Genomic DNA, 13,411 nt, shown 5'->3' with positions numbered 1-13,411 from the left:
CACTATAGAAGTGCTTCGATATGATTTTATCATTTCATTATTTATAAAGCCAATAACCTAAAAGAGCTACGGAATGGCCCGAAAAAACGCGACTGCTGTGCAAGATTCTCGGAGATCACCAAGAGGGATGGATACAGATTATCCATCCTCTGGGCGAAAGAGAAGCCATGGTAAAACTGATGATTTACAATGAGAATACCGAGGGGGCCCACAACCTGCGGGACTCATTAATCCAGCTGGGACACGCGCGACTCATCGATGACGCCGCGGCAGACGTATTCCCCCACTTGTAAAATGAGGGGGAGCCTTTTATTTAACCACATTTTTTTTCTCTTAACATAGAAATACATATATAAAATTATAAAAATATATATCCTATAGTATTAATAATAATATTCTCGCATTCATACACACATACACACAAGTACACAGGTAAAGAGGGTTTGGAGTCGTTAAATACTGTGGGAGTGACGAACCACAGGGTCCTGATCTTTACCTGCGACACTTTCTGAACTTTGTATACCTATATTATTATTATCAAAATGTGAAATGTTTTATTTTTCGCTTTTCCTCTCTAAATATCTTGGACTAAAATTTCATCCAAAAAATAAAGTGATATCCATATTATTCAAAGCAGGGTGACTTTTTATTTTTATAGAGTGAAATTTTTCTATTTTTAAAAGTTCTCATTTTATAACTGAATTTAATATTCACTCTATATGATATAATGAAGGATTTACTCGAAAAAGAGCACTCATTCGATGCATTGAAAAATACATGCTAATAGACTGAAACATTGGCTTATATGGATTGAAAGTTCCCTGTATGAGTGTAGTTAAATATTTGTTTTTGTAAAAAATGAAATGTCATTCTCTCGGAATAGCAGAATTATCACTATTATTTCAAGTGAAGTTTCATTAGTTTCGAATGGAATTTTATTCCACTTTTTTTTTTATATTTGTGAAAGAATCATTTTATAAAGTATGATTTTAAAGTTAATTCCTTTCTGAATCCACTTTGGTATATCTACAATGTGGGATTCGACATTTAAAAAAATGAATAAATTTCACGGAATCCCAGTGCTGCGGGGAATAACATAGTCCTCATACCCAGGATTATGAGCGAAGAGGTGAAGACCACAACAACAATCAAGGCAAAATAGATTTTATACACTAACGACAGTTTTGGCGCCTTTGGAAGAGGAATCCCATTCCCAGAATTAAAAAGATGGGAAAATAAATTTTACAAGTCTAGTATTTTTAGATCATTTACAAATGGCTAAGCAATGAGTTGCATGTTTACGTTAATATAGCAAAACAAATCTTGTGGGAATTATATCAAAAATATTACATATACAATTAAATTGAAAGCATCAGAGTTGAAATAGAAAACATTAGTCAAAGAAGAGAAATATGGTAATAATTTTGTTTATAAATAATATAATAAAGGTTATTTATTTTCTTGGACTAAATACTTTAAGGACAAGATTTAATCTATTTAATTACTTTTGACATAATGGTTAAATTAATTTTTTTTAAAGCAATGAGAGAAACGTGAACATGGATATTGATGGTTTATTCGGATGGAACTGCCTTTTGCAATATAATATGTTATTGAAGAGTATTAGAATATCTGTCATCAACAAATATAATTCAAATTGGAATCAAAATGAGGAGGAAGAGTCGGTTAATGATGCTGAATTGCAGATTTTATTAGAGCATCATACAAAAGTTTATAATAATTTGGCAGCTGCGTTGATTAAAACAGAAGCCTACGATGCAGCTTTAGAAAATGTGAAACATGTTTCGAGGTGTCAACCACAAAATGTTAAAGTACTATTTAGGAAAGGTATTGGAGAAATTCTAATCTTCGTTTTATTTACTTTATTTAATCTTTTTTTTAATAAGTTGTATATATTCTTGAGTTATATTTTACATATGGAAAATTCAAAACAATACAAATATGTGTGTATATATATTGCGCGCATCGTAAGAACAATATTAAGACACAATGGGGAATATGCAAAAGCTTATGCAATCTCTCTCTCTCTCTCTCTCTCTCTCTCTCTCTCTCTCTCTCTCTCTCTCTCTCTCTCTCTCTCTCTCTCTCTCTCTCTCTCTCTCTCTCTCTCTCTCTCTCTCTCTCTCTCTCTCTCTCTCTCTCTCTCTCTCTCTCTCTCTCTCTCTCTCTCTCTCTCTCTCTCTCTCTCTCTCTCTCTCTCTCTCTCTCTCTCTCTCTCTCTCTCTCTCTCTCTCTCTCTCTCTCTCTCTCTCTCTCTCTCTCTCTCTCTCTCTCTCTCTCTCTCTCTCTCTCTCTCTCTCCTTATTCTTTCTCTCTCTCTCTCTCTCTCTCTCTCTCTCTCTCTCTCTCTCTCTCTCTCTCTCTCTCTCTCTCTCTCTCTCTCTCTCTCTCTCTCTCTCTCTCTCTCTCTCTCTCTCTCTCTCTCTCTCTCTCTCTCTCTCTCTCTCTCTCTCTCTCTCTCTCTCTCTCTCTCTCTCTCTCTCTCTCTCTCTCTCTCTCTCTCTCTCTCTCTCTCTCTCTCTCTCTCTCTCTCTCTCTCTCTCTCTCTCTCTCTCTCTCTCTCTCTCTCTCTCTCTCTCTCTCTCTCTCTCTCTCTCTCTCTCTCTCTCTCTCTCTCTCCACTGAAATTCAAAAATTAAATCCAGAAATGAAGATATTTACTACAGAATTAATTACCTTAAAGGATAAAATAATTAAAAATGCAGAAAAAAAGCACCTATATCATAAAATGTTAGGTGTAGTTGAAGATACTAAACATCCGTCAAAAAATATAAAAGTAGATGATAAAAGTAAGTAATTGAGTAAAGGATATAGGTGCTTTTCTTTTTCTGTCTTTATCAATTTTATCCTTTAAAATCATTAATTTTGTAATAAATATCTTCATTTCCGGATTTAATTTTTGAATCAGTTGGAAGAGAGGGAGAGAGAGAGAGAGAGAAAGAGAGAGAGAGAGAGATTGCATAAGTTTTGCATATTCGTCTTTGTGTCTCAATATTGTTCTTACGAAACGCACAATATATATACACACATATTTGTATTGTTTCTACATACGAATCAAAACGTTTTTCTCTAAAGTGCTTAGTTTTTGAAAGAAAAGGGGTGTACGGGTGGTCTAGAACACCCTGTATATTATTAATTATTTTCTTTATACCAATTGATTTGTTTCATTATTCTGTACATAAAAGTATCATAGTAAGATTATCGAAAAGTAAATATTTTACGAGATATTTTATTTTTTATATCAAAATACGTCAGATTAAAATATAAAATAACTCAAAAAGTACTTAATAAAAAAATACTTTATTATAGTGTTTTGAAAAGCTCTCGAGATAAGCTAAACAAGAATATGCAATAAAAATGGAGGTTTCCATTTAAGAAATTAAAGGTGATCTTCATGTGACCTTCAAACGACTATAAAAGGTCAAACTAATGGCACCTTCTTATGTCCCTTTCGAGTCAATTAACTTTTGTTTGAAACATTTTTTGCTATAATGTGTACTTTCAGAGATAATAGTTTGTAACACTTTAAATGCCCCACTCTGTATATATATATACGAAAAAACCTGTATATGTATAAAAAAGAGAGAAAGAGAGTTATATTTTAAAATATATATATTTTGTAATATATATTTCACGCATTAACTGCGCGAGATGTAATTATATATAATATCTACAGGGTTGGGAAGTAACGCATTACTTGTAACGTCGTTACCGTTATAGTTACTTTTTTCGATAACTGTAACGGTAACAGCGTTACAAATTTTGTTTGTAACGGAAAAGTTTCGTTACATTTTTCGGAAACGTGTAACTAATTTAACAGTTACTTTTATCGTTACTGTTTTCGAATTTACTCGGTATAATTTTCATACAAAGGAATATATTGATAAGAGTGTTAGAATGCAGCATTACATGAAAACTACTGGAAGCTTATTCTGGTATCTTGTTTCTTTCTACTTTGTAAGATAATGTTTAAAAACTTTTAGTGTTTAATTTCATCTTGTATTAAAAAAAAATTGTATGTAAAGTTTGTGTTATATATAAAAAAACTAATGGAAATTGTAACGACTAGTTACTTTTTGAGTAACGGTAACGGTAACGAGTTATTTTTTAAAATTGGTAACGAGTAACGGTAACGAGTTACTTTTTAGAAAAAAGAACGGTAACGGTAACGAGTTACTTTTATAAAGTAACTTTCCCAATCCTGAATATCTATAATATCTATATTGATATAATCAGAAATAATTAGATCAAAAATTAAAATTAAAAAACAAAATAAAAATAATATTTAAGTAACAAAATTTGACCAACGATGTATCTTGAAGATTTTTTCCAATTGGAAATTTTTATTCAAAAGACCGGATTCATTATTCTCTCTTTTGATAGAAGAAATTAACATGTAGAACATATCTCAAATGCACAAAAAAAATTTCTATTATAAACAAATAGATTATAAATGCGTGTGTATTTATTTTATACAAGATACATATGTAAAGAAATATTGAAGCTGAAATACAAATATCGCAACGTATTTATGTTTAATATATTAATCTCGTATACGCGATTGTGTGCAAAAGGTAAAAAGATTTTCGAGAACACATGCGTCAATTTGTCAATTGAAGGAAGCGATTAAGAATCTGAATAAAATCCTGCTGCTTTGCTACTACTGGATCGTCATGCGCATAACTTTATATAAAGTTAGGCATGCGTTCCGATAAGACAGCGTGCTCTTATGGGTACATCCGAAGCGTCGTAATATGCCAAGAGCATTACGGCATGAATACTAAATAGATAAACACGGCCGATACTTTTTCGAAGGTCATCGCGCGTGAATTCGTCGTCCAGGCATGGCAGTGAACCAGACGGACGGCATATACGCGATCGCATTTCCCTTATTTGTATTCCGCGAGGGAGAGAAATACGTGGTGGTGGGCCATAAGGTAGAGAATCACAAAAGAACCGTACAGATAAGGCACGCTCACCTTGGCGCCAAAGGCACTTGAGAGAACTGGTCTATAAAAGAGACGGACGTACCTCGCGACCCGAACAAACCGAACCGAAATGTCTCGCCCAATCGTCGTCGTGCTCGCGGTCCTGGCGTTCCTGCAGGCCTCCTCCGCTTCGGTCGATCTGTCCGAGACCAAGAATGTCCTGATCGAATTCGCCGACAAGGATGTCGTACCGAAAACAGCGTTGGTAAGTCGGTTTGATGAGATAGTTTTTGTCAAGTTGATCTCGAGATGTAATAGAGAAATCTATAAATAATTATGCAAATAATGCTATTAAATCTAATCTTTTCTCTTTTTTGAAAAGGAATATAAAATATGCAAATTATAAAATGTACGTACGATATGATGTGAAGAGAGAGAGAGAGAGATTATTTTTTAGATTCTTTGACGTCTTTTCATTTGTGATGCCGAGATCTGAAAGAAAAATTTCTGATAACTTAGCTTTTTGATCCTCAATATTGAATCAATCTTTTACATTTTTAATTCCACTTTATATATTTAAATACGACGTGCATCAATTCAAATCTTCTAAAAAATTTCCGTTATCGAATTTTTAGCGAGATAATCCGGGAAAATATTTAAAAATTAATTCATGGATCTCTTATCGCATATGAGAGAGAGTAAAATCTTGCACAGAAAAAATATTATTGAAAAATATTTTCAATGTAATTATCAAAAAAAAAATGTATATCTTATCTCATATTTTTAGAAAAATTTGGTGCCCAATACGTACGTTGCTGGATTCATCGGAAATCTCGAGATTGGAAGACGATATTCCGACGAAACAATTTTCCGCCGAGTTATCGAATTTAACAATCCAACAAACATCGTTCAATCAAGTACTCTGACGCTGACTGTCACTAATAGTAAGGAAATATTGAATAACAGAAATATAACTTAATTCCGTTCAATATGAGAACATTGAGCACATCATATGACCAAAACTTGAAGAGACAGATATTGCTAACGAGAAAAACATATTTATTAAATCATATTATAAGCAGATATAAATTAAACATTAATTTATCATTTTTTGACAATCAGTTGTATCATTAATTGTTGACTTTGAATATTCTTTACGCGCAGGAATCCTTCATTATATTAGCGTAGTGAATGACAATGGCAGCTATGCGGTTATATGCGATGAACCGAATACTCTGGGATCATCCAGGGGCAATATTAATATCCGCGCCTCTCCAAATACGAAATCCTATCTCACGATAATTACGGCAGTGCATTAAGGAAGCACGTATAAAATAAAACAATAATGGGCATTTATTATAGCTCGTGCATTAATTTTTTTTTTTTCAGGAAAATGGAAAAAATTGCATTTGTGTTTCTTTTCTCGAAAAGAGATTTATTAACTGTGATAAGAAAATTTCTGTATTTCAACTGTATCATGTATTTTGCACAAAAATAAAATCCCAATAAGACAACAACAATCGTTATTATCCGTCATTTTACAATCTGTTTACTCTTACACCTATTTTAAAAAATAATTGTTTTCATCTTTTAACAATTTATGTATCAATAGTTTTAATTTATATAAAGATATAAATATATGGTTAGTTCACATAGTTGATAGATTGAATTTCAATTCTTGCAACAATTCTCTAAATAGTAGATAAAAATAGTTGATAAAAGATTGTAAGGTGTAATTAATATTGCGTAACGAGCATTTTTTTCTCTCAGACAAATTCTTTATACAGTTCACGTATCAGCGCGTGTGCATCGTCACACGTGACGAATGCAAATTTATTATAATAACAATTTTTCTCAATGTAATATGTTAATCGCATTACCTAATCGCGCTCATTAGAGAAAATCATTATGACACATTATTATTTTGCAAGAGCAATATTCGCTTTTTAAACATTTTATATTTATACATATTTTATTATACATTTTATATTCATATTTTTATATTTTATATCTTCGATATACTTTATTTATTGTAAATGCGTATCCGCATTTTACATTCACTATATAAATTACAAACCACGTTACTCACAAGTTGTCACCGCGTTATTATATTATCTTTTTTGTCGTTCTCGCTATGTTACGTACGGCTATGTTTCGACTATCTGAAAATGATCCTACATCTATATGGACTCATTAATAATGCACTGTGTCCGGCAAATGGTAATTTTCTTTTTAACAGCGACAAAACAATTTTTAGCGACGCAAAAAAATGTTGACAAGCTGCAGGCGTTTCCACGCGTTCTTTTGAAATTTTTAACTTAGTTCGGCACATTTTGTACCATTACGATCTCGTGGGCGTGAGAAATTTTTTTCCCACATGCACGCGATTACAACTCTTCATTTTAAATTTTCAGCGGCAGAGGAAAAAAAGAAAATGAGAGTCGATGAACTTCGAATAGTCTCGTTTATGTGCGCTTGCTATTATAGTTTATTCATCGAATCCTTTTGTCAGATGAATACGTTCGCACACGAGACGATAATAGAGCATATGTTCTTCCTCTGGTTGCTGCAATATTTACGACGGTGCAATGTACCTTTCACGTTTCAAGAATTTCGTCGGAGGCATGCGTGATAATGATGTTTCGAAAGTGGGGATGATATCGCATCGGGACCGTGGACAGACCAGTGCCCCTTCAGCCAAATGCCATGGACTGTCCAAACAAATATAATGGTCATAACATTCACGGAGGTAAGTGATCATAATGGCTCGGAATAAAATAGAACATGTGTATCTGAACAATTTTAATGATATTTAAATGTGGATTTGGTCTATTCACAATTCTTAAAGATTTTTATATATCATTTACTTGAATCTATTTTAATATGAGAATTATTATTGCCGTTTTTTGTTTTTTCACTTGATATTATCCAGTATTTTTACATAATTGTGGCTAAAGAGATACCAGTATAGTGTTGAAACATCTCACATATGATATATTAAAGAATTTTTTTCAACAATCTAAATGATTTTTTACCAAATTTAACATCCTTCTTTTTGATCGATTTGACCTATAATTTTCTGCACATATTTTTGAAAATAATTATGTTCTTTCTTTTGTGTTATCAGTTAATAGTGTTTCCAAAACAAAATAGTCTTTATATATATGTATATCGTAGTATAAGTGTATATATATAATTTGAGATTAATCTAAATTCTATTTAAACATTTATATACTTTCGATAGATATATGTGTGTGTGTGTGTGTGTGTGTGTGTGTGTGTATGTGTGTGTGTATATATATACATATATGGTGTCCTTTATAACCACTTGAAGTTTGTCGGTCTAATTTTGGGACACCCAGTATACTTTGTCAATCTTATATGTAGTGAACATTTAACTTTAACAATTAAAATGTTTATAGGGAGAAATGTTGATATTCGAGTAAAAGATATTATTATACATCAAGATTTCATTAACCGATCACAAATAGATATAGAATGGGCAATCCGTCTGAATCGCTGCATATTGAGAATCGTCGGTCTTTGGCCGCAGGACAGCAACAACTCACGTGAAACGTTATTACCAAAACTTCGGTTGCTATTCAATGTCATCACGTTGATTTTCGTACTGACAATACCGGCTGTAATGTCACTGATAAGGGTATGGGGCGACATGATACTGATGATAGATAATTTGCAATATACTCTACCTTTGTTGATTACGGTATTGAAAGTCTCTATCATGTGGTGTAAAAAAAAAGGTACATATTATATATATTCGATAAATTATACTTATTTAGAATTCTAATTTTTGTTTTTTTATACTACTTTATTCAACTCGTATATACAAATGAATTCGCTGATCTCCGAAATTTCTTTTAGCAAATCTTAAAAAACAAAAACCACGATAACTATACATCACTAAAGTAAACTATTGCAATCGAACATTAAAGATGCAATTACAAAATAAAATTGCAAGAGATAATAATTTCAAAAATCATCAAATACCACATAATGATATATTGCTTTCTCTTTGTAGCTTTATCGTCGCTAATCGACATGATCGTGAGGGACTGGATGAGAGTGAAGGTGAAAGAAGAGCGAAAAATCATGTTAAAACGTGCCAGAAACACTCGCGTGCTCGCCTTATGCGGAGGAGTGATGATACTTTTCACATTGCTGATCACGATCCCAGCTTTCTTCGGATTGACAGTCAGGCATGTGACAAATCTTACTAATCCTGGCAAGCCCTTGCTAATCCAAGCCTACTACTTGCATGATGTATCCAAGAGCCCGCAATTCGAGCTGACGTTTTTGGTACAAGCAATCGCGCTGACCTTATCCGGTCTCTCTTACACCGGAATCGACAACTTTCTCGGACTACTGATCTTACATATATGTGGCCAAATGGAGAATCTGCATCTGCGATTACTGAATTTAGGAAATAATCCGAATTTCAAAGCAGCTTTAAAGTTTAACGTCAAAGATCACATCCGCTTGATCAGGTTCTCATAATACTCGGACATGGATCCTTTAAGTATTATTGATGAATTAATACCCTGGTGGAAATAATTGTATAACAATTTACGTATTTCTGCGAAAAATTAAAATTTTTAACAACAAATCACAACTTTCTACAAATTTGTGAAAATTGTAAAAATTCATGGTAAGTTGTAGATGTATTGAGTTGTAAAAAAAATTTACAAATTATTACAAGTTTCTACAACTTTTTACGAACATTTTTATAAACGATGTAGTAAATTGTAGAAGTTATAGATTATTGTAAAAATGGCCCAAATCGCATAGTTTACCGTAAAACTTAGAAAATAATCTAAAAAGTTTACTTCATAAAAAATTGTATTTTTTGCATAATTTTCGCGTGAAAAGTTATATAATTATTATTATTATTAATTATTTACACCAGGATAGTAATTGCTATAAACTCTGATTAAATGCTAATTATTATAGAAGCACACATGATATCTACACAACTATATACATTTCACAAACAATAACACATTACTTATAAAATTTCATTCGTCTCTTGTTATCATAGATCTATCGAAGTCGTCGATAACACATTCGATTTAATGCTGCTTGGTCTGTTATTCCTCTTTGGCATACTGTTTTGCCTTCACGGATTTTTAATAATTAACGTAAGTAAATATAATAAAATAGCATGATTTTACGCTGACAATGAGGCAAATGTCAATAATGTGTGCAACGTTTTATTTATCAAATACGTTTATCAAATTAGTATCGTTTCATAAGCATTTAGCAATTTACCAGCAATTTTCATACAATATGATTTTTGAATATAAAACTATAAATTTTTTAATGTAATACAGATTCAATTTATAATAATAACATAGGTTGTTAATCAGGGGGGTCACTTGTCATTTATGCAATTGACTTCATATATCTTAGCTAGTGTATGTGTTTTAATGCACATGTGTCTTTACTGTGCGGTCGGCGAATTTCTCGTGACTCAAGTAAGTAACATAATAATGATTTTAATGATTATATAGAGAGAGTAAATCATCTAATTTTTTATTATCTAGTTTTTTCATAACTTTTGCCACAAACGAAAATTATGAAATAGTTATTGCGTTTTTGTGTGTGTGAGACTCTAAAATTTTAATAATCATATTCATGATGTGTGTATTATTCGAAGTAGCATAAACTACAACATCAATTTGATAATTTTTTATTTGTAGTAGAAATGATAAAAGTTACTATTTCTATTACTATCAATGAATAAATTTAAATGTGTGTGTAAATGTGTCTCTGTATAATCGTTTTATACATATAAAATTTCAATAATTGATCCGACTAAAAAAATGATTTTATTCTTTCCATTCGAATTAATTTGAAGGATCAATTATCATATAAAATAGTATTTTCTCAGTCTGAAAAGATACATTGTGCCACGTATGAATATATATGGTATAATCTGGAAGCAAAGGCAGCAAGAAATATGTTAATCATGCTCCGTGCAAAGAAACCGCTCCACATTACAGCAGGGAAAATTTTTCCGATGACGATGATTACATTTTGCAACGTGAGTTATCTATAATGTATATAATATACACATATTCTCTTTTTACTTTAAATCACATCTTGAAATAATGGCCTTATTGATATCGTTAAACATATTATATAATTTTTAATTATACACATTTATTCCAAAATATTGGAATAAGTTTATTGTAGAGTTAGTATATTTAAATTTCTCTTGTTTTTCTCTTTACTACTAAAAATGAAATTTCAGTTACTTAAAACATCAGCAGGCTATGTATCCGTGTTACTTGCTAATCGAGATTAACAAGAATAAAATTAGAACGTAAATTAATACGTAGACATAATCGATAGTTTAGTATGACATTATAATGCAAAATTATACACTAAATTATTTGTATAAAAATGTTATAGTATATAGAAAGAGAAATATTTGTAAAAAATAAAAGAAATATTGTAAAAAATATTTGTAAAATATTAGAAATACAATATATTTTCTTCACGATTGTTTTATTGATCCTTGCATCGATTTTCGATCGTAAGAATAAAAAGATGAAAGCTAAACATAATCATATACAATAACATTTATATAAGTATATTATTTTTTTTACATACACACACACGTTAATTTTTTATTTTATCCATCTGCTTCTTAAACAATAAATCTCCTTTGGGTTTCAATTTATTATCAAGAATTTGTTGTCTTCTTTGTTTTTCTACTTCCTGCATTTTAGCATGCCTCTCAACAGCATAATCTATCTCTGCTACTAATTTGATAATTCTTGCCTAAAAACAATAAAACGTATACAATAAGAATTAATGAAAAATTAATAAAAATCTCAATTTGCTTCACATACCGCATAATTACGTTGTCTATCTAAGCGTGCTTTTTGTCTTATTCCAAGAGGTGTAGGTTTTCCATCTTTAAATGTATAATCTGGTAAATTAGTCAATGGGCTAAAAGCATTTGGATTGACTGTTAATCCACGTCTAAAAACAGAAACAAATATAATTAATATGTATTAGTGTCATAAAAGTAACACTGAATTAATAGAATAATTAAAAATATCTGATAAATTTAAAATATACTACACATAAGTTAATATTTAAAAAACTTATTTTTTATTTATTAATACTTTTTAAACTGGATATTTTATATAAATATAAATTTAGAAACAATTATTTTATGTTGGATGTTACAGACAAAATAATATATATTATATAACGTTGTATATGCTTAAGCAAGTATAAACAATTTCGGAAAACTCATACTTTTCTCTCCATCTCTGGTTCAAATATCGCGCGCAAGATTGATGAAATCCATTAATCACAATATAATCTGCAATAAAAAAATAATATAAGTATAATAACGATGAGATATATCCTCATAAACTGATATAAATAATTATACTATAAGAAACTTATTCTCACGAAGGCCAAAATTGGCGAAGGATAAGTATATACGAGAGTAGTCGAATGAACGAAAGAATTATAACATCATTGTGTTTGAATAATTTTTTTCTCTTATAATAATACTAACTTAAATATCGCTCTACACGAAGTATGGCTCCAACAGTAATCATATTCGATGATAACATTGTATTAATTCGATGGTAATATTTAACAACTTGCTACTTTTCATTTAGGTTATATGTCAAGCACGGACTTTGTTATACAGTAGACACACCACTATTTTTGCATTTGCTCAATGATACCAACATAAAACATTTTTTTATCAACATCCCCAATTTTCTTTTTATAAAAAGAACATTATAATGTTTCGTGTTCCGAAATTCACTGCCAGGCACAGATATCTATACTACTACTAGATCGCTAACTTCGTCAAAAGAGCTGTGGCCGGCCGGATTCCCGGATTCGGCCATGACACCTTACAACAAAATGGGGGTGCATGTGTAGTGCTTACATAGACATAGTATATCTAGACCGAGTGTTGAGGATTGGGAGCCGATGCCCACGTAGAAAAGGACATACTCTGTTTCGTGCCCCTTGCGTTCTCTCTCGCTCGTGTTACGTGAACTATAGATTTCCAGGCAATCTATGCGCTCAATGCGTGAAACGGAACGCACCTATATACGCACTACACATGCACTGCCGCCATTTTGTTGTAAGGTGTCATGGCCGAATCCGGAAATCCGGCCGGCCACAGCTCTTTTGACGAAGTTAGCGATCTAGTAGTAGTATAGATATCTGTGAAGCAATAATAATTTATAATAAGGTAAATTTAAATTTACAATTTAAATATCGGGTATCACGTACGCACAAACACTAACACACGTCGGGTATCACATACACGCACTACACACGTATCGCCGCCATTTTATTGTAAGGTGTCATGGCCGAAACCGGAAATCCGGCTGGCCACAGCTTTTCATATGTCAAAGCCCGAAGTTAGCGATCTAGGTTTAGTACAAACATCTGTGCTG

General features: G+C 31.7%; 3 protein-coding genes across 3 annotated transcripts; 2 read left to right on the top strand and 1 right to left on the bottom strand.

The window, feature by feature from the left end:
• The first annotated feature begins 5,041 nt into the window (after positions 1 to 5,041).
• On the top strand, positions 5,042 to 6,466 carry LOC115235255. Its single transcript, XM_029806918.1, has 3 exons — positions 5,042 to 5,214; positions 5,737 to 5,893; positions 6,114 to 6,466. Exons 1-3 carry the CDS (start codon positions 5,080 to 5,082, stop codon positions 6,266 to 6,268), a joined length of 447 nt encoding a protein of 148 aa, XP_029662778.1. The 5' UTR covers positions 5,042 to 5,079; the 3' UTR covers positions 6,269 to 6,466.
• A 592-nt stretch (positions 6,467 to 7,058) lies between these two features.
• Positions 7,059 to 11,274, top strand: LOC115235250 (odorant receptor Or2-like). Its single transcript, XM_029806908.1, has 7 exons — positions 7,059 to 7,698; positions 8,372 to 8,710; positions 8,989 to 9,454; positions 10,006 to 10,105; positions 10,322 to 10,441; positions 10,858 to 11,010; positions 11,221 to 11,274. The coding sequence occupies exons 1-7, from the start codon at positions 7,656 to 7,658 to the stop codon at positions 11,272 to 11,274; spliced, it is 1,275 nt and encodes a 424-aa protein (XP_029662768.1). The 5' UTR covers positions 7,059 to 7,655.
• Positions 11,275 to 11,458: 184 nt separating this feature from the next.
• On the bottom strand, positions 11,459 to 12,800 carry LOC115235249 (39S ribosomal protein L52, mitochondrial). Its single transcript, XM_029806907.1, has 4 exons — positions 12,508 to 12,800; positions 12,240 to 12,306; positions 11,825 to 11,957; positions 11,459 to 11,753 (listed from the first exon to the last, which is right to left on the bottom strand). The coding sequence occupies exons 1-4, from the start codon at positions 12,563 to 12,565 to the stop codon at positions 11,592 to 11,594; spliced, it is 420 nt and encodes a 139-aa protein (XP_029662767.1). The 5' UTR covers positions 12,566 to 12,800; the 3' UTR covers positions 11,459 to 11,591.
• Between the last annotated feature and the right edge of the window lie 611 nt (positions 12,801 to 13,411).

Source organism: Formica exsecta, unplaced genomic scaffold, assembly GCF_003651465.1.
Source record: "Formica exsecta isolate Colony F162 unplaced genomic scaffold, ASM365146v1 scaffold214, whole genome shotgun sequence".
Lineage (NCBI taxonomy): Eukaryota > Metazoa > Arthropoda > Insecta > Hymenoptera > Formicidae > Formica > Formica exsecta.
This window is presented reverse-complemented; position numbering and strand designations above follow the sequence as displayed.

What these genes read in the sequence shown, in the direction of transcription:
- LOC115235249 (XM_029806907.1), bottom strand. Translation starts at nt 12,565, where the DNA reads ATGTTATCATCGAATATGATTACTGTTGGAGCCATACTTCGTGTAGAG. An exon ending in AACCAGAGATGGAGAGAAAA is followed by an intron (nt 11,958 to 12,239) that starts GTATGAGTTTTC and finishes TTCTGTTTTTAG; the next exon opens with ACGTGGATTAACAGTCAATC. An exon ending in ATAGACAACGTAATTATGCG is followed by an intron (nt 11,754 to 11,824) that starts GTATGTGAAGCA and finishes TATTGTTTTTAG; the next exon opens with GCAAGAATTATCAAATTAGT.
- LOC115235255 (XM_029806918.1), top strand. Translation starts at nt 5,080, where the DNA reads ATGTCTCGCCCAATCGTCGTCGTGCTCGCGGTCCTGGCGTTCCTGCAG. An exon ending in TCGTACCGAAAACAGCGTTG is followed by an intron (nt 5,215 to 5,736) that starts GTAAGTCGGTTT and finishes TCATATTTTTAG; the next exon opens with AAAAATTTGGTGCCCAATAC. An exon ending in GACGCTGACTGTCACTAATA is followed by an intron (nt 5,894 to 6,113) that starts GTAAGGAAATAT and finishes CTTTACGCGCAG; the next exon opens with GAATCCTTCATTATATTAGC.
- LOC115235250 (XM_029806908.1), top strand. Translation starts at nt 7,656, where the DNA reads ATGGACTGTCCAAACAAATATAATGGTCATAACATTCACGGAG. An exon ending in TGGTCATAACATTCACGGAG is followed by an intron (nt 7,699 to 8,371) that starts GTAAGTGATCAT and finishes AAATGTTTATAG; the next exon opens with GGAGAAATGTTGATATTCGA. An exon ending in ACGGATTTTTAATAATTAAC is followed by an intron (nt 10,106 to 10,321) that starts GTAAGTAAATAT and finishes ATAATAACATAG; the next exon opens with GTTGTTAATCAGGGGGGTCA.